Consider the following 21,492-nt stretch of genomic DNA (forward strand, 5'->3'; position numbering starts at 1 on the left):
AAAGACATAAAATTGAGATTAACAAAATCAATCTCTATGTCTGTTTGACTTATAATAATTGAAAAAAATTAAAAATTTCTATTAGGTAGGCTAACTTTACCCCATCAAATATTTATTTTATTAATAACAATTAAATTAACAATTAACAATTAATAATTGCAATCGTTAAAAGTATGAAAAATCAATTTTGATAGAGGCCATCATCAGCTGAATCGCGCGCGGTTGTCAGTCGGGCCCTTCTTTTTGCGCATGCGCGACGTAACACGTTCTCTCTTCTCTGTCCACGTCAGTCAGTCACGTCAAGTGTCCAATGGTTCAAATTTGCACGGTCGCTTTCTTGGCGTTTGGTGGGTTCTCGTGTCATAACCTAAGTGGTAATCTATCACTCGAAACTCGATCGAAATAGTCGATGAATGAGACGTTTACGCAGATGAAAAGTTATCAGGATATTTCCTAGCGTAAATAAGGTACTTGTTGAGATTACGGATACGCGGATCAATCGAGATTGTGCGACACGAATATAATCGACAATAACATCTCAAATATGGTCAAGTAATATGTGTACATTGTTTCTTTTTTTTCTGAACAGTGTAACAAAATGCATTGGACGCTGTGCGCATTGATAATCGGGTCGTTTGGATGCAAATACATCCATGCTCAGGCGCAAAGGGTCGCGCCGGGTGTACCGCCTCAGCATTATCAGCAGGTACTTAGGCCATGCTTTCGAACGTGTTGGCAAACATATGGTTGAATGAAACGATATTATTATATGACATTGAAATTGATTCACTATTGTAACACTTAATATTTCTGATATGTATATATTATGTACTACTTTTTTTCTCTGTTTTAGCCTGGTCAAATACCACAACAACATATGCAAGTTCCACAACAGCAACAAGTAAATTTCTCCAGTTATTACTCAATTATCGTCCATAATACTGCTATTATTAGAGAGATTAATTTCTGTGCCTTTTCTTTTTTTTTTTTTTTTTTTTTTTTTTTTTAAATAGTTCCTTTACCTTAATTTTTAATTTTAATAATTTATCAAAATTTTGTTCAAGTACCAACAAGTACCAGTGCAACAACAAGTTCCTGTCCAGCAAATTCCTATGCAACAACAGGTGCCTGTTCAGCAAATTCCAGGACAACAGGTTCCTGTTCAGCAAATGTCAGGACAACAACAGGTTCCTGTACAGCAAGTACCAATGCAACAGCAGCCTCAAGTTCAACATGGACATGGACACGGACATGGTCATGGACAACCACAATTACTTAATACTGCCAATATAGCTCATGAAAAAGAGTAAGTGTCGAATAGAAAAATTTATATTAAAAAAAAATTGATAATTTTGTTTGCTTGTATTAATTATTTATTAAAATGGAATGTTAACTAACTTTAAAGTTTAATTTAATAAACTCGAGCATCTAAGAATTTGATATATTTTCCAATTTTTTGGATACATTGGATATTTTAATTGTTGAAGCATATGTTATGAGAATATTCTTTCTTTCTTTCCGCTAGACATATTGCAGAGCATGCCGACGTTCCAATAGATACCAGCAAGATGACAGAGCAGGAGTTGCAGTTTCACTATTTTAAAATGCATGATGCAGATAATAACAATAAATTAGATGGCTGCGAGCTCATCAAATCTCTTATACATTGGCATGGTATATACAGCACTTTGTCTATCTTTCCTTTTCTTATTATATTTTCTCTAATGTAATTTGAATTAATGAAAAAATTCATAGAATAATGTATATATATATATATATATATTTTTTTTTTTTTTTTCATTATGTCTATTATAGAACAAGGTAATGCGGAAGGTGCAAATGTACAAGGTGACAAATTATTCAAGGATGAGGAATTGATACAGTTGATAGATCCGATACTTAGCATGGATGATACTAACAATGACGGCTACATCGATTATCCTGAATTCATACAGGCCCAACAGAATGCCGCAGCTAATGCGCGTCCATAATGATCAATCTCTCACAACTTGATTTAAACTTTAGAATAAAGTTTATAAAAATTGTTTATGGAAGAAATTTTTATTTTCATTATAGATGTTTCTTCGATAATACGATACTGACATTGTTATTTATATGATAAATCAAGATTTGTATTTGTACGACTCATTTATCATCTAATCAGTATATGCAATATAAGGAAAAGAGGAAAGCATAGCTTTCTGTATTGTCGATATTATATATAAAAAAATAATCATGTTAAAAAATAGTTTAGAAATATAGAGCTCTTCCTCTGATTATTTTTTTAACGTTTTATGAGATTAATTTCGTAAAAAAATGGAATATCTATTACACATTATTACTCTTAAGATGGTTGTAATGTTCTAATGTTATTAAACTGAATTTTTGATACACCAAGAGATTATTCTTAAAGGAGAATATTTTATAGAAAATCTTATTTTGTTATATATAGTAAATAAAATGATCATTTATTAATTGTTGTTTAACTAAAATACATACATTATAAATTAATTGCACAAGTTTATGTAACATTATATTAAAATCATGGATGTTTATTCTTTATTATTAATAAATATTTCATCATAATACTGACAAAGCTAAAAGTTTTATATGCAATATATTGTATATACATATATTTGTATGTAATAATATACAATAATTAGACTTTATATTTCTATTGTATTGCATTCCAAGATTCTAATGTTTAAAAGTTATTTGAATGATAAAATATTTGATAAACAAAAAATATAAAGAAAAAATCAATAACTCACATAACTTATGTTTTTATATACATATATAAAAATGCTGTTAGAAGTAATTACACAAAACTTAGCTAGCAGCTTTGTACAATGCAAATAAATATGTCGTAAAAAATGCCGTTTATTTTTAAAGAGTCATAATTATAAAAAAAAAAAAATATTGTCTAGCATAATTTCTTATGAGGAAATACTTACAATATGGTAAGAAAATATGATAGATATATTTAAGCGACTAGATTGTGACTAGATTTAAGAGCATTTCTTTTCTCTTTGTATATCCGTTTATAAATACATTCCATTAACCAAATAATCGGCATCATGCGCATAAGGTCCATGCCCACATCTGCCACGTCGTTTCACCACTCGCAATCGGCAAACAATTAAAGCAGCCGTGATTGCAGTAGCTATGAGTCCTAGTGACAATGACACCACCGCTCCTTTGGGCCTTAAAACATCGTTCTCGATTATTTGAAGATGTTCCGCAATAATGTCGGTTCTCTCGTGCGACCTCACATGATGGTCCTCGATTACAATCACGCTTTTATGATCTGCAATGATATAAATCGTATCACAATAAGAACCTAAAAAACCTAAAAAAACTAAATGTATGTATTGCAAGCTTAATGTCTTTACCTTTCGATTCTTTTGCATGATTATATTTGGTAATGTCGCTTGTTAACAACGTTGATTTTTCAGTAACTTGTTTGCTCGCTTTCGTATGTATCAAATGCGTATCGGCTTTTTCTTCTTTCTTTACAAATTCTTTATTTTGTGTTAACTCATTTCTGTGTTCCTCTGAAGTCTATAACAAAAAAAAATTATTATTATTCAAATATATTTGTAAAGTTTTAGAATGAATATGTTAATCAAGTTACCCAAAGAAATGCACTTACATCACAGACAGGTGTTGTTGTAATTTTAGCAGAGTCTTCTACATCATCAGCTTGCTTATGTTGAGAATTTGGTGCAATGGATGGTAACAACTGTTCCTGATTATTTTGCCAAGCTACCTTATTCGGTGATGAAAAATGTGGGGTATACGAATGCTTAGACTCCAAATAAATATATCCTCTAAACATAAAATTTGAAAGTTAATACAAAATTTTAGTGTACAAAGTATTTTTTACTATTTTGATTTAATCAAGTATAATCTATATTTTAATACAATGATTAAATCAAAGATTTTTAATATTTTGAATTACCTATCTGCTTCATTATTTCCTATAACGCTCGAACCTTTGTGATTAAATATATGTGGCTGTTCTAAAAACATACATATGCAACATGTGCATTTAAAATAATTCTAATGAGATACATATATATAAATAATAAAAGTACAAGAGAAAAAAAATTTTACTTTACGTACGTTCATAAAGATTCATATTTTGGTCGTGGAAGGTATTTACAGGAACATATGGATCCTTATTTTGTTCATACAAAGGCTGATAATCCCACTGGTATCCTGGTGAACCATAATTTTTACGCATTTGTGGTAAATCTACTGGCTGACCGGGATACAGAATATTTTGCGGCTGAGACATTTGATGAACTAAATTCGATATCTCCCACGTTTTAGGATTGCTCTCTGGCACAGCAGGATAGAACGGAGGGAGAGGCTTACGCTGCTCGACTATTTGCGGATATCGTAGAATATCAGCAGGTGGATGCGGCACTTGCATGATCGGAGGAACGGTCGGTTTTTCCGTCGGACACACAAGATCGGCCGCTTCATCAGAGCCGTCCGTACACTGCGGAATACCATCGCAAACGTTGTATATAGCTATGCAATCTCCGGATGAGCGACACTCGTATTGATTTCTGCTACAAGCTGTTGCGACAAGAGATTTACATATTAATATGCATATGCTTTTTTTTTTCCTCTTTTAAATGATTTATATAATTCATATTTTTAACATTTATATAACTATACCTGGTTTAACCAATGTGGGTGTAGTCAGTATTACTTTTGGTATTTGAGTGACTATAGATTTGCTAGGAGTCTCTGTATATCCATAATCCAATGTAATTTCGTTATTTTTCCTAAAGGATGCGAGAAAATTTTGTTAATCATTAAATTGAAACAAGACTTAAACATATTGAGAGAGCGATTAAATACCTAAGTGATTTTAATTCGTGCTCCTGTTGAGATATCCTGACTTCTTCTTCTACTTGTACATTCTGTATGGGATAACTAGTACGTACAGCACTGGTATAATTAGCATGCCTTGTGAATTTGCACTTGAAATCATGCAATGGGCCGCATTGAAAAAGATAGCAACTACCTGGTTTCTGCAAACATATTATATCTGTATGTTTTTTATTTTACTTATATGTACAGCCATTGACAAAATTATTAGGCACCCTTAAATTTTCCTTTTGTATTTCTTATTTTATTAATAGTATATAAATACTAAAAGGATTAAAAAACTATCGAAAGCACTTTAAAGCTAAAATTTCAAGCTTTAAAATGTTTTTTTCATTTTTCGCCGAGTATCGACAACGTGTCTGAAAAATACAGATTTTAGTTTCAAAATTATGTATCTCGGCCAAAAAAAATTGTAGGAAAGTTTAAAAAAAAGCATTTTATAGGCAAAATGTTGTAGTTTATGGAACTTGACTTAAATTTTTCGAGAGAAATTTTTTTACCAAGTTGCAGAGTATTAAAAATACAAATGTTCTTTTTTAAAGCACAGAACAAGGAAAATATAAAATTTTTTAAATTACCGATAGTAACTTTAATGCGATATCAGTACATTAAAAAATTTTCATATTTTCCTTGTTCTGTGCTTTAAAAAAGAACATTGTTTTGTCTTTTAATCCTTTTAGTGTTTATATACTATTAATATTAATTATATAATATTATATATATTCAATTAATATTATATATATCAATAATATTATATATATCAATTATATAATATTAATAACAAAAATAAGAAATACGGAAAATTTAAGGGCGCCTAATAACTTTGTCAATGACTGTATATAATACACACAATACACGTTCTCTTCCTTGTCTATCATGAAATTTTATCCATTTAACAACACAAAGTTGACACAAATGTCATTCTATCTGTGTTGTCACTGGATGTTGAAAAGTTGAAAGGACAGAATGACGCTTGTGTTGCTAAATGGAGAGCACCTTTTATTTAGAGATTAAATATACCTTCTCTTCGAAGATAAACACGTCGCATCGCTCGGTTGCGCAACAATATTTCAAACAATCCTCTCTAGAGTCCACGTCCAGCACGCTCAAGTACTTGGCACCCATGTCACGAGAGTCCTGAGTCTTGATAATTTTATCTCTATGAATGTCAAAGCTATCGAGGCACATCTGATAATTATTTGTACCGCCGTGCCTCTTCTCGTTTGCTCTGTTCGTCCCGTCATCGCCGCACGCCCGGTGAAAAATCGCGATGACAATTAAAAGGACGAAAGGCCGCGTGTCGCGAAACATCCTTTCTCCTTACGCGTCACGCAAGCTTCCGATTCCGAGATGCGCGCATCCGTCTTGTGATCGATAATTGAATATTTCCATTCACCATGAGTTTATCATCGCGTGTTTTGCCTTTTACACACGATTCAACGACGCAATAAAACACTTCTTTTCCAATAATTGTCTACCCTAATTCATCCTAATTCTTTCATCAATAAAAAAAATACTAAATACTGTAGCCCCTAGTAATAATCCAATAAATCTAGTAATATCGAAGTAACATCGAAAAAATGAAACCGGATTATGGTCGGTATTCATAGTCCGATCTTATATTAAGCTCGTCTTAAGATCTCATTCAACCAATAAAATGATGCTGTACGGCTACTTCATTGGTTGAAGTGGGATCTTAAGACGATCTTAAATATAAGATCGGACTATGAATACCGACCTTCCGACATACATATCATACGTCATAAGTAAATATCGTAAACATCACGTACGGCGTTCGGTCAAAAGGACTTACTTTTAAAGGTTGAGGTTGTGTATGAATTATTTATATTGGTTAAAATATTGAAATAAGACCTGTCATGTCTTTGTACGACGATTTTGATAAGCATCGGACGACAGAAAAGGTCGCTGGCTGGTCCTCCGGTATTAAATTACTTCAATCGCAATTGCAATTAAAAAAAGCCGCTACAACACAGGTGAATTCATCATAGATATATACAGTGTCAAATAATAACAAACAACATATTATTTCCAATTATAATAATAATAATTATCTAATTGAAAAACATATGTCATAATCTCCGTTTCTTAAAAGATTCAAAATTGATTTAAGGTGGATTTGATTAATGAATTAAATTAATTATTTTCCTTATTTATGGATTTGTAGCCAAAACGTGAACAATACAGGAAGGCTAGTGCGGTACTAGCACCAGTAATAGACTTGAAATCAAAGACTAACCGCGATGTCGACAGAGAGGAGCATGACAGCACCCATAATAATCCATTATCCACCAGTAACGTGAGCAGTATAGGAATAGGTGATGAATTCGACTGGAATGTGGCAAACGAGTATGATCCCATGTGGCCCAATGAATATGAGAAAGTTGTGAAGGAATTGCGTGACATCAGAGATAGGGAGCATGAGACAGAGATGCGCAAACGTAGGAGGGACAGTACTCGCTTTGAAGATACTCAGGTAATAAATAAAATAAATCTTCAAGCCTATCTATAATAATAGTAATAATTGGAAAATATATATGGAAAAATGATATATTATTAGAATGAGTAAATGTATAGTAATAATAATCTCCACATTATAGAAATATTATGTCTTTTTTTTTTCTGGGCACAGACCGCTGGTGGTAACAGCACAATGATACCTCCTGAAAGAGACGAAGAGAGAACGCCGACTTCGAGAGGTGTGGTTGGAGGTGCTGCCATAGCACCACCACCGTCGTTACAAGAATCTTCAGAATTACCACCTCCACCACCACGACAGACGCCTAGTCTAGGCTATGCGACATCATCCGTGGCTGCAAAGATAATGGCCAAGTATGGTTTCAAAGAGGGACAGGGTCTTGGTAAAAAGGAGCAGGGCATGTCAGTGGCACTGCAAGTGGAGAAGACGAGTAAACGTGGCGGTAGAATAGTTGGCGAGAGGGAACAGTTAATGCCGCCACCACCACCTCTTACAGCTTCTCCACCACAAAATCAATCATTGTCGCAGCAGCCTGCGGAAGAACCTAGCATTACCGAGATAATGAAATATCCCAGCAAGGTCATCATTTATAATACAATTTTATTTTTATAATGAAATATATTAAATACTTATATAATAACATTACCTGTCTATTTGTGCATGTGGTATTATTTGTCAAACTTAATTTGTATACTTGTCAATATAGGTTGTACTTTTGCGCAACATGGTGGGCCCTGGAGAAGTGGACGACGATCTCGAACCAGAAGTGAAAGACGAATGCAACACAAAATATGGTGATGTTGCGCGTGTAATTATTCACGAAGTAATCGAAGCCGCTCCAGAAGAGGCAGTGCGAATTTTTGTTGAATTCAAGAGGATAGAAAGCGCCATCAAAGCCGTAGTGGATTTAAACGGACGCTTTTTTGGCGGTAGACAAGTTAAAGCGGGATTTTATTCGAGTGAAAAACTCGACAATTTACAATTGATGGACTAGTTTTATATGTAAAAGTTTCAAGTTAATTTAAAGTATGCTTATTTTTTTTTTTTTTTGTAAATTGTATAAATATTTAATATTTTTATCGCATAAAATATTATTTACTTATACTTACAAGTTGTTATAGTTATATCTATAACTATGTCTGATAAAATTGTAAAAAAATAAATTTTTTCTATTATAATATCTATAACATTTATTTTTACAGTATCGTGTTTGATTTCTATTTACATTTTAATGATCTATATTTCAGTACATGTAAAATTTTTAAATGAATACTCAATCCTTTTGGTAATGTGATATCTAAAGTACAGCAGTTCTAAAAGTATTTCAGTAGAAAATTGATTAGATATAACTTGACAAAGATATATTGCAGTTGGACGGATAATTTTCAGATTTATCAAATATCTTATTTATTATAGATGTTTTATTCACAACAGATCAAGGACATTGGAATTTGAACAGAGGAATGAAAAAAAGAACCAAAGTAAGTATAATTAAAACACTAAACGACAAAAATAAAATATTGATTATAAATATTTAACAAAACCAAATATTACAAACATTGGTATACATATATATGAACATTCTATATATATATATTTAGTAATAATTTAAACATACAAACCATAAATTGTATATAGAATATAATTAAATAAACGTATAAACTTAAGCTATAATCGAGTATAAAATGTAATTTCTAATCAAACATTTAATTTAATGTAGAATATGACATAATGTAGAACATTTATAAGTATGTTCCGAAAAATGATACCTTCACATTTTTTAATATTTTAATATTATTTTTATTAAATAACAGTTTGAAATATATTTGATATCGTGCAAAAAAATTGAGAAGACCCCCTTTATTTTTTTCCCTGAATAACATATATTATTTTATTTTTTAGGTAATTAAGTCGTCTATCGCTTTATTCAATTGAACACTAAATGCAGCAAAACTGAATGTTTTTAAAAATCTGTCTTTACCAGTTCTACCAAAATCCTCGATACTATCCGGATTTGTGACGAGGAAAGATATTTTTGAAGCAAAAGCCTCGGCAGATAAGTTCTCGACCAGAAAACCAGTTTCTCCAGAAACTATCGATTCCATTGGACCGCCGGATTTGTGAGCAATTACCGGCTTGCCTACATACATCGCTTCTAAGGGAACTATCCCAAAGTGCTCGTTTGGCGGTGTATATATTACAATCTTACAATGATGTAATATAGAAACTTTATCAATATCAGAAGGTGAGCGTAAAAACATCACCTTATCCGTTACACGTAACTCGTCCGCGAGTCCTATTAATTCCAAGTGGTACTCTACATTCTCCTCCACTCTTTTGTCATATCCACCAGCTATAATCAAATACACCCTTTTATAAACTTCTTGCGTTAATAATTTTTCTAGCTCTGCAAGAACCTCTATCGCGAGTGACAACTTTTTCTTACGCTCATACCTATTGATCGATAATAGTACAATACTATCATTTGGCAATTTCTTATCAAGTACTCTATCTATGGATACTATTCTTGTCTTGTCAAAGAAATCTGTGTTAATGGAAGGATATAAAACTTCTGGTTCAATGTGCAATCTCTTAAACGTGCTTCGAAACACATTGCCTGTATAAATGCTATTTACAAATACTTTGTGTGCCATGCCGGTTGTGACCTCTTCCAGATAATTCAATGGCATACGATACAGCTGTTTGCCATAGCCGCCAGGCTGCGAGAGCAGCTGATCCGGATGATGACAGTAAAATACTACATATGGAATGCGCAGTCGAAGAATAGGTATGCAAACGGACACCAAATCGCAGAAGACAACTTCCGGTCGTTGATCGGAAAATATTATGTAGCTAGCTGCATATATCTGTAAAAATAGAATATATCACAGTTTTGTTTTTTTTTTTTTTCTTTATAAAAATAAATTAAAGTGAAATTTGTTTAAATTAAAATTTTTGACAAAATAGTTACTTTTCTAAATGATTTTTTTAAATACTTCGAGTATAGATAACAATAAAATCTTGTTATTCCCTGACCCTTCCTCCGATCTTACTTACCATACGTAAGTAGGCACAGAAAGCATAGAATCTGCCCAGGATGTGTCTGGGTAACCAGTTGCCTACAACGGTGACGGGAATTGTGCCGTCTCTGGTCTCTGAGAAACAATGGTCCGGGTCATGGTGAGCAGTCACGAAATTCACATCGTGACCGTCCTTCTTCAGAGCTAGAGCGGCATCAACGACCAATCTCTCCGCGCCGCCGATACCGAGATCAGGATGCAGAAACGTAATGCGCGTCATCGTGTTCGCAAATGACGATCCGTTACACGGCCGTCGTCACAGTACATTTATCGGCAAGTATAAAATTATCGCGAGGCAAATAACTGTATTCACATTTCACCGGTCACCGCCGATGGATGGTGGACTGTAAACGTGGGATGGATTTTTTTCACTAAACACGCTGCACGTCAGACGTCAGATTATGGCGCTACCTGTAGCCTGTAGCGCTACCAGGTCATTCCCTTATCGTATTCCTGCAACGTTAAATAATCTTTATATACCAGACAGTTTATTCTCAAATCGTTATTTAATTTATCGTGTTAATTTCTGTTTCGATGCGGAAAAATTGCAGACCTGTCTGTTTTAACCTACTTACTCTACGTTTGACAGCTTGACATCGGACTCGATAACCTAATTAGGACGCGCTGTCATTCTATCTTTGTTTCTCACATGTTTAAGTTAAAGAAAGATAAAATGACGCTTACAGTGCGTGAGCATCCAAAACGAACGCACTTGTAGAGTAAACCGTTTTTCCATCTCCCGATTGGACGCAGAATCTCTTTTTGATTGGTCAATCTCGTCCTGTAGTGAAAATTCCTAAACACCGATCGATGTGTGTACTACTTATCATATTAAACGTAATCTATGGTTATTATGGTTTTCTTGTCACTGCTTGTCATTTATCGAAATAGTTATGGTTAGTGGTTATGTAGCTACATGGACGAAATTGTCAATAAACAATTCTTGGTCCCAGTTTTTATCGTTAATCAAATGATCAAAGATACGGATAATTTATTGAAGGGAAACAAGTGTTACGATTTTTAAAAATAGGTAATTCTTTTCATTTAATTTTTGTTCTTATTAAGAAATATATTTATTATTTTTATTCTATGTACTAGTCATGTTTATGTTATTTTGATTTTAGGCAAAGCAAGGATATGTAAAATTTATAATAATAAATCTTCGATTAGATATATCCTTAAGATTCTTCATTCTTCATGTATTTCTGCTGCATAGTGATTGAATAATCAAACACAATAATGAATTTTGGCGTGGATTGGGAGGCTGAACATCGGCGTGTTTTGCTGGATGGCAATGTAACGTTGGAACGTTCAGCACAGTCGGTTGCGAGATCGCAGGCTATTGCAGCGGAAAACGAGCAAATTGGGACAGAAGTGGTCTCTGAGTTGAGTGAACAGAGAGACCGCCTTCTGCGAGCAAAGCGAAGATTATCGCAAACGGATGAAGAATTGAATAAAACGAAGAAAATTCTAACTGTTATGCGATTGAAGGTTTTGACAAATAAAATTGTCCTTGTTCTGATCATATTGCTGGAACTAGTTATTCTTGGTATAATAGTATATTTAAAATTCTTTCATAAATAAATTGTCTGCTTTATCGCTAAGCTCAATAAAGTTAACATGTGCAAAAGTATACATATAATACAATATAATGTACATTACTATTATAATAATTATATTGTGAAAAATTATAATTAATTACACAATTTTTTTTTGTCATATTTTGTAGAATAAACTGCAAAAAAATGTGCATGTAAATATTTAAATATATAAATATAAATATAATTTAAATATAAATATATATTTAATATATTTATATTTAGATTAGAAAATTATATTAAATATATTTAATATATTCTATAAGTCTTCTAACCAGACTTTTGGCTTGTACACATCTATTTTTGACCATTGTCTTATAATCTGATATGTCAACTTTTTTATATTATTAAGTAAATCTCAAAATATCCTAAATGTATTAATATAAAATTGTAATTGAATGTATATATAATTTTATTAAAAAGTTGAAAATGTCACAGTAATAATACTTTATTTATTTATTTATATAGTTACTTATTACTTCATATATTCAGGGATATAGAATTCATTTTTTATTAACCTGTTTTTACATAAAGAAAGAAAGGAAGAAGTTTCTGTGTATGTATGTGAGATGGCTATTCTACATGATGAAGAATATTATCGAAGCAGAATCCCTGAACCGGATTTAGGGGCAGTCCGAAATTTCTTGCGATTCGTTTGGAATCCAGAGAGAAAACAAATACTCGGTAGAACTGGAAAGGAATGGGGTAATTCGGTTTAATTCTGTTAATACATTACTCATTGTTATAAATTGTGTTGATCATAAAATTCTAACTGTTCTCTTGTAAATTAGCTTTACTGGGATTTTTCTACCTGTGCTTCTTCAGCATATTAGGTGCTCTCTTCGCGTTACAAATGTGGATAAGCATTGATTACGCTTCGAAATTAGATAAGCCATTTTTCATTTATACCGATATAACACCTAGATCTTACTTTGAGACCAACTTTCCGTTTTTCCGCCAATTAGATTTTGGTAGTCCAGGTATCTTTTTTTTAAATAAATTTCTATATTTCCTTTTTTTTTTCAATTCCTATTAATGTATTAACAATACATTTGTTTTACTTTATATCGCCCAGGAATTGGTTTTAAACCGAATATTTTGTTGCCCACGACATCTCCTATTATCTGGGTGAATAATTCGAGCTCAAACGCACGACCAAAAAGATATATTGAGGCTTTGAACAATTTTTTGCAAGGTATTGGGGGGATTTAAAAATTATGTATAATACATATTAGGACGACAACATATATATTTAATAATTATAACTATTAAATTGCGTCAATGTATTTTAAAAAGCTGTAAAATATGTCACTATGTGTATAGCTTATAAAAAGAATATTTTTTTTATTTGTAAATATGATAAAAAATTTGCCAGCAAACTGTAGATAGAAAATTTTAAACTGATCGACAAGTTTCTTTGATTATAAAGCGAATTTTATATTTGTTATAATAAAAATAAAAAAAGAATTTTTTTTAATAAACGCTCTTATTTCAGAGTACAATAAAAGTAAAGAAAATTACAAAACGACTGCAGAATGCATTGACATAGCACTAAACGTGTCCAATATAAAACCTTGTTTTTTTGATATTGAGAACCTTGGAGTTTGTGGAAAACCTCCATATGGATATACGAATCCATTGCAACCGTGTGTTCTTATCAAATTTAATAAGGTGAATGAAAAAGAATCTTGTTTTCGCATATTTGTTAAAAAAAATATCTTATGATATATATTCACATTTATTATCAGGGTTGGGAAGTAACGCGTTATTTGTAACGTCGTTACCGTTACAGTTACTTTTTTTTTTTTTTCTTGGTAACGAAGCGATAACGGCGTTACTATTTTTTTCCTGTAACTTAAGCGGTAACATAGTTACATTTTTTTAATAACGGTAACAGTTACTTTTATCGTTACTTTTTATATCTGGAACCTATTTCCTATTTTTATGACATTATATTTTCTATTTTCGTATTCATTCTTCAATTATCAACAAATATTCATATTATAAATTTAAAATTATTATATTAAAGGTTTTAAACAAAATTATGAGAATACAAAAAAATATGTCGTGTATTTGACTATATTTATAAATTTAATGCAAACCTAAATTCTTTTATTTATACTTTGAGTGTTTTAAAATTTTTTCCTTATTATTTATGGTTTTACAAATTTAAAATAAAAAATTTTTTTAAATTTATTGATATTTTATTAATATTTTAATTATTGATTTTTTATTAAAATATAATATATTACAAAAGTATATTTTTTATTTAATTTCTGATCTCGTTTTGACATTAAAACAGTAACGAAAAACGTAACGAATAACGTAACGAATAACGGTAACTAGTTTTACTTTTTAAAAGTAACTTTGCCATCCCTGTTTATTACATTTTTATATATAATATATATTTTTATATATTTTATATATTACTTGTTATATTTTTATATATTGGTATTTTAAATAAATATATTTTTAAATCAATTGAATTACAGAGATTCGATTGGATACCAATTTATTACAATAAATCTTCTCAATTACCGGAAAACATGCCGAGTGTTTTACAAAACACTATACGATCTTCAAACAAGGTTTAATTTTTTATATTTCAATTCACAATAATTTATTATATTTCAATTTATGATTGATTATGATTTTACGAATATATCATTAAATGTAATATATATATATATAAATACCTCGACTAATAAAATATATTCAGACTTGAGCACACTGCAAAGAAATCGCTATATTATTATACATATAACAATGATTTATTTTAAACAGAACCAGATTTGGTTGTGGTGTGATGGAGCGAATAACGTTGATAAAGAGCATGTCGGAGAAATTGAATATTTACCGAGTCCTGGATTTCCCGTGCAATATTTCCCTTTCGTGGGACAACCAGAATATTTAGCCCCGATGGTCGCGTTACAATTTAAAAATGTTACACGTAAGCCTATATACTTACAATATGAATAACAAAAATATATTATATACAGGGTTGGGAAGTAACGCGTTACTTTTACTTTGTAACCCCGTTACCGTTACAGTTATTTAACGAATTTAACAGTTACTTTTATCGTTACTTTTTACATCTGGAACCTATTTCCTATTTTTATGGCATATTATATTTTCTATTTTCGTATATTCAATCTTCAATTATCAACAGATATTTATATTATAAATTTAAAATTATTATATTAAAGGTTTTAAACAAAATTATGAAAATACAAAAAATATGTCCTGTATTTTACTATATTTATAAATTTAATGCAAACTAAAATTCTTTTATTTATACTTTGAGTGTTTTAAAATTTTTTCCTTATTATTTATGGTTTTACAAATTTAAAATAAAAAATTTTTTAAAATTTATTGATATTTTATTAATATTTTAATTATTAATTGTTTTAATAAAATATATTACAAAAGTATATTTTTTATTTAATTTTTAATCTTGTTTTAACATTAAAAAAGTAACGAATAGTTACTTTTTAAGTAACGATAACGATAACTAGTTACTGTTGATAACAAGTAATGAATAAAGGTACAACTATTTACTATTTTGACTCGGTAACGAGTAACAGTAACTAGTTACTTTTTAAAAGTAACTTTCCCATTCCTGATATATATATATACGTTTTTATTCATACACGTTTAATTTATTAGCATTCAGATTGGTGACAGTGGAATGCAGTTTATGGGCGTTCAACATAAAGAAAGAAACACAGAGTGCATTAGATTTTCAGATCATTCTGGGGGAGCCATAGATGAGGATGATGGTGAGTCAACATTCGCGTATCTTAAATATTTATTAACAAATTTGCAGACGTAATAAGAAGGAAAATATAGGCGAGCGTTAATTTGTGCAGAGTAGAAAATAATTTTTTTTTTCTTTAAAGTTTCTTACAATTAGTATGTATGTATATATATATATATATATATATATATTTGTTGAAAATTACAAATATTCTCGCCACCAATGATTCCTTTATTATATACCGTGTTACATTAATAATACATTCAATGTATTTTTCTGATATCGTTCCGTTTGTGTAGAACGTTTTACATTTGAGGTATATTTATAAAAATGGGAAGCAGCGATTTTTATATTATATATATTATATTTATATATATATATATGACAATGTATTTCTATATTTGAGTGAATCAACACGAGATTTTATGTTCGTCTTACGAATAGTCTCTGAGTGAGAGTCTCTAAGCCAATTCTGTCGACAGAATAGCAGATCGAAATTAGAAAGAGAGAGAGAGAGAGAGCTTCGTAGAACTTTATTTATATATTTTTATTATGTGAACGATAAAATGGCATGATGAAGCTTCGTTTATCGACAGACATGCTTTACATGTACCCAAAAGAAATGTATCAAAATTGATTACACTTCTCGGATTTGTTGTTTCTTCTAAAATCAGCAGCGTTCACCAGACCAACGAGGGAGAAATAAAGAAAGAGACAAAGAGAGAAAGAAAAAAAAAGAAATTGAAAGAAGACAAAGAGAAGAAGAAGAAAGAAAAAAGACAGTAAGAGAGAGAGAGAGAGAGAGAGACTTTTAGATAAGAGAGAGATAGAGAGAGAGAGAGAAAGAGAGAGAGAGAGAAAAGTAGAATAAAAAAAAGATAGAAAGGAAAATAAAAGCTAGAGAAAGTGAAAAAATAGAAGGAGAAACGAAAAGAATGAAGTGAATTAGATAAAGACTGAAAAAGAGAAAGTGAGACAGTATTTGGTCCGTTCAGACCGAATAATTCGGTAATTGTTTCGTCCTCGTCATACTTTTGTCATTTTAATTAAATTAAACAGTACCAAAAGAGAAAGAGAAATGGGGGATTTTTTAATATAAAGTATCTGTTCTCTTTCGAGAAGAATTGTGCGAATCTGACGTTAATACGAGGCTTCATAAATTCGAGGAACGTTTCCATCTCGACGACATAAATCGATCTTATTCTTCCTCTTCGTCGCCTGTGCCAGTCAACATGGCGATTAGACTCGCGGTATCGATGAAACCTTTGTCGTCGATGTACATCTGATCGAACGCGTCATCCACCTCTTTGGGCGTAAATTTATCGCCCCACGTCATTAAAGCGTGCCTTAACCTGTAATGACAAATTTAAAAAATATTTTATCCCATTATAATATGAGACACCGTGTATTTGTACACATTATATACACATGATACGCTCTGGTATTATAAAATAATGAGTTTAAAAGCCAATTTTATTCAGATTTGTGAATCAAAACATTTTTTCGAAACTGGGTTAAATAGAGAGATATTTTTAGTAATTAACATTTAAAATTGAAATACACAAACGTGAGAATTATACGTCAAAGTACACAGTATATATAGTAATTAATACCAGAACTTCCAAATCGTTAAAACTTTTATAGCGCTTCAGTTATCAATATCAGCATGTTAGGTCAGGCTTAGACCGTTCACAATAAAACATCATAGGCACTACAGAGTACGAGATTGTACGATTATATTTTATATAATGTGTATGAATAACGAACGTAATTACGATGGCACTTGAAGCTACCCAGGTAGCAAGCACACGACATTTGACGTCAAAATATGGTCAGTTCGAACCAAATATGACGTAAAAATGACGGAAAAATGACGGACTAATGTCACAGACCGATGGCGACATTTCAAGACGTTAAAAAGACATGACTTCATCACCATTTTACACCTATTAGTGACGTTTTAATGACATAATTTGATCATGAATCTTTTCCTCTAGCGTAAACTCGTAAAAAATGAAAAGTTCATTCACAAATATTGAATTTGTCAATGAAACTTTTCACAGAGGAAAAGATTCATGATCAAATGTCACGATCAAGTCCCAGCTTATAAAGGAAATTCATGTTAGGGCCCTGAGGTATAGACAATTGTGAATATCAAAATTATACACAAAATTGTTTTAATAATTTAAGATATTATCAAATATTAATTGTCAGTTTTTAATTAAAAAATAGTAATACTTGGGCGATTTATAATAATGACTTAAAGAATCACGATATTATGAGGTTTTCTTACAACATCAATTAGACATGATTTGGTCACGTGACATCATTGAACCAGAAATAATCAGTTCTCGACGTCAAAATGACATGTGCTTGCTATCTGGGTAATTGAAAAATGTTTATCATTGTATTACCTCTCGCCATCGATTTTGCCGTCTTCATCGAACGTCTTGAAGGCATTGATTACAACATCATCGTCATCAGTGCCTCCTGAAGAAAGAAGAAAGATTAATTATTTATTTTTTCGAGAAATTATGCAAAATTTTCAAGATTTTTAATGGATCGTACGTACCTGATCCTGACATACGGACACCGAACAAGTTCAACAATTGAGTGAAGTTGATGGGCGCGGAAGCTTCGTTGAGCATCTCGTCGAGTTCCTTATCGGTCGCGAGTCGGCCAACAGAGTCGAAGGCCGCGCGAAGATCATTCTTGCCGATGATACCATCCTTATCCGCGTCCATTAGCTGGAATGCCTAGGAACAGATACGCGACACCGTTAATAATGCTCTTTCTTCTATTCCCTTTACAATCTTTTACAATTGCCAATTTCCTCATCTTTGATCATCACCTACTTCGAAATGCGCGTACCAAATTAATACGGATAATTATAATTCAATTTTAGCTTTCGTACCTCCTTAAACTCGGCCACCTGTTTCTGAGAGAACATGGAGAAGACGCTGGATCCGCTACGTTTAGCCTTGCGGCTGCCACGGCTGCTCGCTCTGGCAGAGCCAGACTCTTTTGGGGTTGGCGCCTTCTCCTCGGCTGGCGCTGGCGCCGGCTCAGGCTCGGGTGCAGGAGCCGCTGCCTCCTCCTTCTTCTTGGTCTTCTTCTTCTTTTCCTTATCCGCCTAAGATGTACACAATTTTATAAAACTCTTGCCTCCACTTAATTCTTCTCACAATTGGTGAAAAATGTTTTATATATATATATATATATATATATATATATATATATATATATATATATATATATATTTTTTTTTTGTCATTTTCTCCATTTCAAAAAATATATAAAATAATTTAATTTCTTATAAACTATGTGAGAGGCATCATGACTTCTCTCTCTTTCTGTGTCTCTGTAGATCTTCTTCAGAAAATGTAGCGCACTGTTTGCGAAAAGATTATTTTTCTCAATTGATATGGCTGACTAAGAATTAGTCATCTTTATTAAATATTAAAATTAAAGGATGATAAAAATAAATGAAAATCAAATAAATGAAAAAAAAATCAATTATAATTATAACTGTCTTGAATATTATATATTCAAGAATAAACACATGTGTTCCTATTTATATTACGTACAAGTACAACGTGCCACAAGTTTCTCTGTTTTTTTTTTTTTTTAAGAGAAGATTAAGATAATTTTTTGTCATATTTAAAATTATTTAAAATTATTTATTATTTTTAAGATTTTCTGTCTCAATTTTAAAACACACTATATAATCTTGAAAATTATTTTAAGGAAAAAAAATGTAATACATGATAGAAATATGTGCATTTTAAATAAAAATATAAATATTATATTCTGCGACATATCATTATGAGTGTGTTTCTCCTTGTTCTTTTTTGAAATTTTATGCAAAAAAGTTTTATTGTATAATAGGATAAACACATGTTACTTTACACATTAAATATTTGAGAAATAAATTAAATTAAAATATCATAAAAATTATTTTGTCACAATATAATAATGTCTACTAATTTTAATATAAATTTATTATATATTTATTATATTTTAATATAAATTATAAATAAAGTTGGAAATCCAATTATCGAATGAGAAAATTTGCGAGGTACTGCCGGTCGGTGCTAAGAATAGAATCGTTCTCCGAGTCGCGCGAAAAAGCTGCCAGGACGTATATAGAGCGATCATCCAGTTACCGCACTGCCTCTCGAATTACCATTGTTACGTAATTGTTATATTTGTACCATTACAATTACAGAAGTAAACGCCGAACGGTTTATTTTGCCGGTCAAACAATATTATTTTGTATATAAAATAAAAAAATTAATTAATTTCTATTTCTTTTTATTATTTTTTAATATTTCTTAATATTTCTCCTAATATTTCTTAAACTAAATATTGTAACATGTATTACAGAAACATTAATTTTTATTTTCGTCTAATTTCAATTGTATTATATAGCAGAGCCTCCTCTATTATTATTGAATATATAATATTATTGAAGTGGAAATTTATCAGGAAATACTATCATTTTTTTGCTCCTCTACAACTTCAATATAACTTCAAGTGTCATATTAAAATCTTTATTTTTAATATTTCTAATTTTCAACATTTAATCGCGCTCTGTTTGAAATTATTAAAATAAGATAGCTCGACCATAATATTATGACAAAAATAACAAGACATTTTGTTAATGTAGGAAATTTTAACGATCTTACAAATTTATTTGTACTAGTCACAAATGATAGCTTATGATAAAATCTATAATACAACAATCGAGGAATTTGGAGCGACTGCCCACAAAAAAAAAATCTGACAAAGGTCACTAAACCACTCTCTAAATTCTACATCGTCACACAATCGCGATATCGATAACGTCCTCGTCGTCAACTCATCGTCACACTTGGTGTATTAACTCGATGCACTCCGCGTATAATCCATCTTTGTGAGATGCACCATCGAAAACGCGATTTGGCAGTGTTCCTGTCTCGCGGTAGTAGTATATCTCGCGTCACATAGACACGATATACTTGATTTCTCCGTAGACCTACTACGACTAGACTTTGGCGCGGATCCTTGAACAAGCGTGGAAAGGTTTCTCGACGTATTACTTACCATAATGTCTACGCTTGATTTCTAAGAGGTGGATGATACGAGATGGTTACGACGAACCAACTGTCCGAATCATAGAGCTGAACTTGTCTAAGTAACTTTTGTGGATCTCCCCCACCAGACGAGCCGGAGGTTGTCCGAGCAGGGGTGCCCCGGGTACCCGGGTACAACGCCTATCTGACCATATTTAGTTCGAGTCGCCTCAAAATAGCGACCCTTTCGACGTTTCGACTAAAACAGTTTGCCTGGGAGTTGTAGAATTCAGATGACGACGACGGTGCACCGCGCTCTGTCGACACCAGGATGTCTTCTCACTGAGATTTCTGATTTTCTGTCCAATCGTGAGTTAATCCAGCACCCGTTCTCCAGAGACAGATTACATTTGGAACGAGCATATATCATCGTTCCTTATACGACATAAATGTGTGACATGAGAAAGACAATTCTGTCGTTCTTATCTTGATTTTTCTTTCTTTTTTTCATCTTTGAGACTATAAATTGTACAAATTAATAAATTTACTCTTTTACGTATAATTTTATTTAAATAGATAAAGAGAAAGAAAAGGTATAAAT

General features: G+C 31.5%; 7 protein-coding genes across 10 annotated transcripts; 4 read left to right on the forward strand and 3 right to left on the reverse strand.

Moving 5' to 3' along the window:
• The first annotated feature begins 277 nt into the window (after positions 1–277).
• On the forward strand, positions 278–2,391 carry LOC140676539 (uncharacterized). The gene is made up of 6 exons (XM_072911686.1): positions 278–467; positions 590–706; positions 854–901; positions 1,065–1,306; positions 1,526–1,674; positions 1,816–2,391. The coding sequence occupies exons 2-6, from the start codon at positions 599–601 to the stop codon at positions 1,989–1,991; spliced, it is 723 nt and encodes a 240-aa protein (XP_072767787.1). The 5' UTR covers positions 278–467; positions 590–598; the 3' UTR covers positions 1,992–2,391.
• A 385-nt stretch (positions 2,392–2,776) lies between these two features.
• On the reverse strand, positions 2,777–6,423 carry LOC140676538 (uncharacterized). Its single transcript, XM_072911685.1, has 8 exons — positions 5,926–6,423; positions 4,876–5,048; positions 4,690–4,799; positions 4,126–4,587; positions 3,962–4,022; positions 3,653–3,830; positions 3,393–3,561; positions 2,777–3,307 (listed from the first exon to the last, which is right to left on the reverse strand). The coding sequence occupies exons 1-8, from the start codon at positions 6,214–6,216 to the stop codon at positions 3,042–3,044; spliced, it is 1,710 nt and encodes a 569-aa protein (XP_072767786.1). The 5' UTR covers positions 6,217–6,423; the 3' UTR covers positions 2,777–3,041.
• A 256-nt stretch (positions 6,424–6,679) lies between these two features.
• Spf45 (splicing factor 45) lies at positions 6,680–8,580 on the forward strand. Its single transcript, XM_072910334.1, has 4 exons — positions 6,680–6,899; positions 7,091–7,399; positions 7,556–7,981; positions 8,109–8,580. Exons 1-4 carry the CDS (start codon positions 6,783–6,785, stop codon positions 8,394–8,396), a joined length of 1,140 nt encoding a protein of 379 aa, XP_072766435.1. The 5' UTR covers positions 6,680–6,782; the 3' UTR covers positions 8,397–8,580.
• A 563-nt stretch (positions 8,581–9,143) lies between these two features.
• Alg2 (alpha-1,3/1,6-mannosyltransferase Alg2) lies at positions 9,144–11,139 on the reverse strand. 4 transcript variants are annotated; one of them, XM_072910300.1, is made up of 3 exons: positions 11,058–11,139; positions 10,460–10,935; positions 9,144–10,269 (listed from the first exon to the last, which is right to left on the reverse strand). In XM_072910300.1, the coding sequence occupies exons 2-3, from the start codon at positions 10,700–10,702 to the stop codon at positions 9,301–9,303; spliced, it is 1,212 nt and encodes a 403-aa protein (XP_072766401.1). In that variant the 5' UTR covers positions 10,703–10,935; positions 11,058–11,139; the 3' UTR covers positions 9,144–9,300. The 4 variants fall into 4 exon arrangements, with proteins under 4 accessions (XP_072766401.1, XP_072766416.1, XP_072766426.1 ...); XM_072910315.1 differs by having other exon boundaries at positions 10,460–10,952; positions 11,036–11,090; XM_072910325.1 differs by having other exon boundaries at positions 11,036–11,066.
• A 189-nt stretch (positions 11,140–11,328) lies between these two features.
• On the forward strand, positions 11,329–12,384 carry Vti1b (Vesicle transport through interaction with t-SNAREs 1b). The gene is made up of 2 exons (XM_072910339.1): positions 11,329–11,512; positions 11,607–12,384. Exon 2 carries the CDS (start codon positions 11,722–11,724, stop codon positions 12,064–12,066), a length of 345 nt encoding a protein of 114 aa, XP_072766440.1. The 5' UTR covers positions 11,329–11,512; positions 11,607–11,721; the 3' UTR covers positions 12,067–12,384.
• Positions 12,385–12,552: 168 nt separating this feature from the next.
• Positions 12,553–15,847, forward strand: LOC140675721 (sodium/potassium-transporting ATPase subunit beta-1-like). The gene is made up of 7 exons (XM_072910349.1): positions 12,553–12,785; positions 12,872–13,060; positions 13,156–13,275; positions 13,576–13,751; positions 14,573–14,668; positions 14,865–15,030; positions 15,747–15,847. Exons 1-7 carry the CDS (start codon positions 12,650–12,652, stop codon positions 15,845–15,847), a joined length of 984 nt encoding a protein of 327 aa, XP_072766450.1. The 5' UTR covers positions 12,553–12,649.
• Positions 15,848–15,870: 23 nt separating this feature from the next.
• On the reverse strand, positions 15,871–21,079 carry Mlc2 (myosin regulatory light chain 2). The gene is made up of 5 exons (XM_072910337.1): positions 20,923–21,079; positions 18,752–18,970; positions 18,410–18,593; positions 18,252–18,327; positions 15,871–17,189 (listed from the first exon to the last, which is right to left on the reverse strand). The coding sequence occupies exons 1-5, from the start codon at positions 20,923–20,925 to the stop codon at positions 17,036–17,038; spliced, it is 636 nt and encodes a 211-aa protein (XP_072766438.1). The 5' UTR covers positions 20,926–21,079; the 3' UTR covers positions 15,871–17,035.
• Positions 21,080–21,492: the final 413 nt, after the last annotated feature.

Source organism: Anoplolepis gracilipes, chromosome 2 (genome assembly GCF_047496725.1).
Source record: "Anoplolepis gracilipes chromosome 2, ASM4749672v1, whole genome shotgun sequence".
In the NCBI taxonomy this organism is placed as follows: Eukaryota; Metazoa; Arthropoda; class Insecta; order Hymenoptera; family Formicidae; genus Anoplolepis; species Anoplolepis gracilipes.

Bases quoted from the DNA above. Each gene is read 5' to 3' on its own strand.
- LOC140676539 (XM_072911686.1), top strand. From the start codon at position 599: ATGCATTGGACGCTGTGCGCATTGATAATCGGGTCGTTTGGATGCAAA. The intron at 902-1,064 runs GTAAATTTCTCC...ATTTTGTTCAAG, and splicing joins AAGTTCCACAACAGCAACAA to TACCAACAAGTACCAGTGCA. The intron at 1,675-1,815 runs GTATATACAGCA...TGTCTATTATAG, and splicing joins ATCTCTTATACATTGGCATG to AACAAGGTAATGCGGAAGGT.
- LOC140676538 (XM_072911685.1), bottom strand. From the start codon at position 6,216: ATGTTTCGCGACACGCGGCCTTTCGTCCTTTTAATTGTCATCGCGATT. The intron at 5,049-5,925 runs GTATATTTAATC...ATATGTTTGCAG, and splicing joins TGTTTATCTTCGAAGAGAAG to AAACCAGGTAGTTGCTATCT. The intron at 3,562-3,652 runs GTAAGTGCATTT...TTTTTGTTATAG, and splicing joins CAACAACACCTGTCTGTGAT to ACTTCAGAGGAACACAGAAA.
- Spf45 (XM_072910334.1), top strand. From the start codon at position 6,783: ATGTCTTTGTACGACGATTTTGATAAGCATCGGACGACAGAAAAGGTC. The intron at 7,400-7,555 runs GTAATAAATAAA...TTCTGGGCACAG, and splicing joins CTCGCTTTGAAGATACTCAG to ACCGCTGGTGGTAACAGCAC. The intron at 7,982-8,108 runs GTCATCATTTAT...TTGTCAATATAG, and splicing joins TAATGAAATATCCCAGCAAG to GTTGTACTTTTGCGCAACAT.
- Alg2 (XM_072910300.1), bottom strand. From the start codon at position 10,702: ATGACGCGCATTACGTTTCTGCATCCTGATCTCGGTATCGGCGGCGCG. The intron at 10,270-10,459 runs GTAAGTAAGATC...CTATTTTTACAG, and splicing joins TCTGTGCCTACTTACGTATG to ATATATGCAGCTAGCTACAT.
- Vti1b (XM_072910339.1), top strand. From the start codon at position 11,722: ATGAATTTTGGCGTGGATTGGGAGGCTGAACATCGGCGTGTTTTGCTG.
- LOC140675721 (XM_072910349.1), top strand. From the start codon at position 12,650: ATGGCTATTCTACATGATGAAGAATATTATCGAAGCAGAATCCCTGAA. The intron at 12,786-12,871 runs GTAATTCGGTTT...CTTGTAAATTAG, and splicing joins TAGAACTGGAAAGGAATGGG to CTTTACTGGGATTTTTCTAC. The intron at 15,031-15,746 runs GTAAGCCTATAT...TTAATTTATTAG, and splicing joins ACAATTTAAAAATGTTACAC to CATTCAGATTGGTGACAGTG.
- Mlc2 (XM_072910337.1), bottom strand. The intron at 18,594-18,751 runs GTACGAAAGCTA...ATCTGTTCCTAG, and splicing joins AGGTGGCCGAGTTTAAGGAG to GCATTCCAGCTAATGGACGC. The intron at 18,328-18,409 runs GTACGTACGATC...TTCTTTCTTCAG, and splicing joins TGTCCGTATGTCAGGATCAG to GAGGCACTGATGACGATGAT.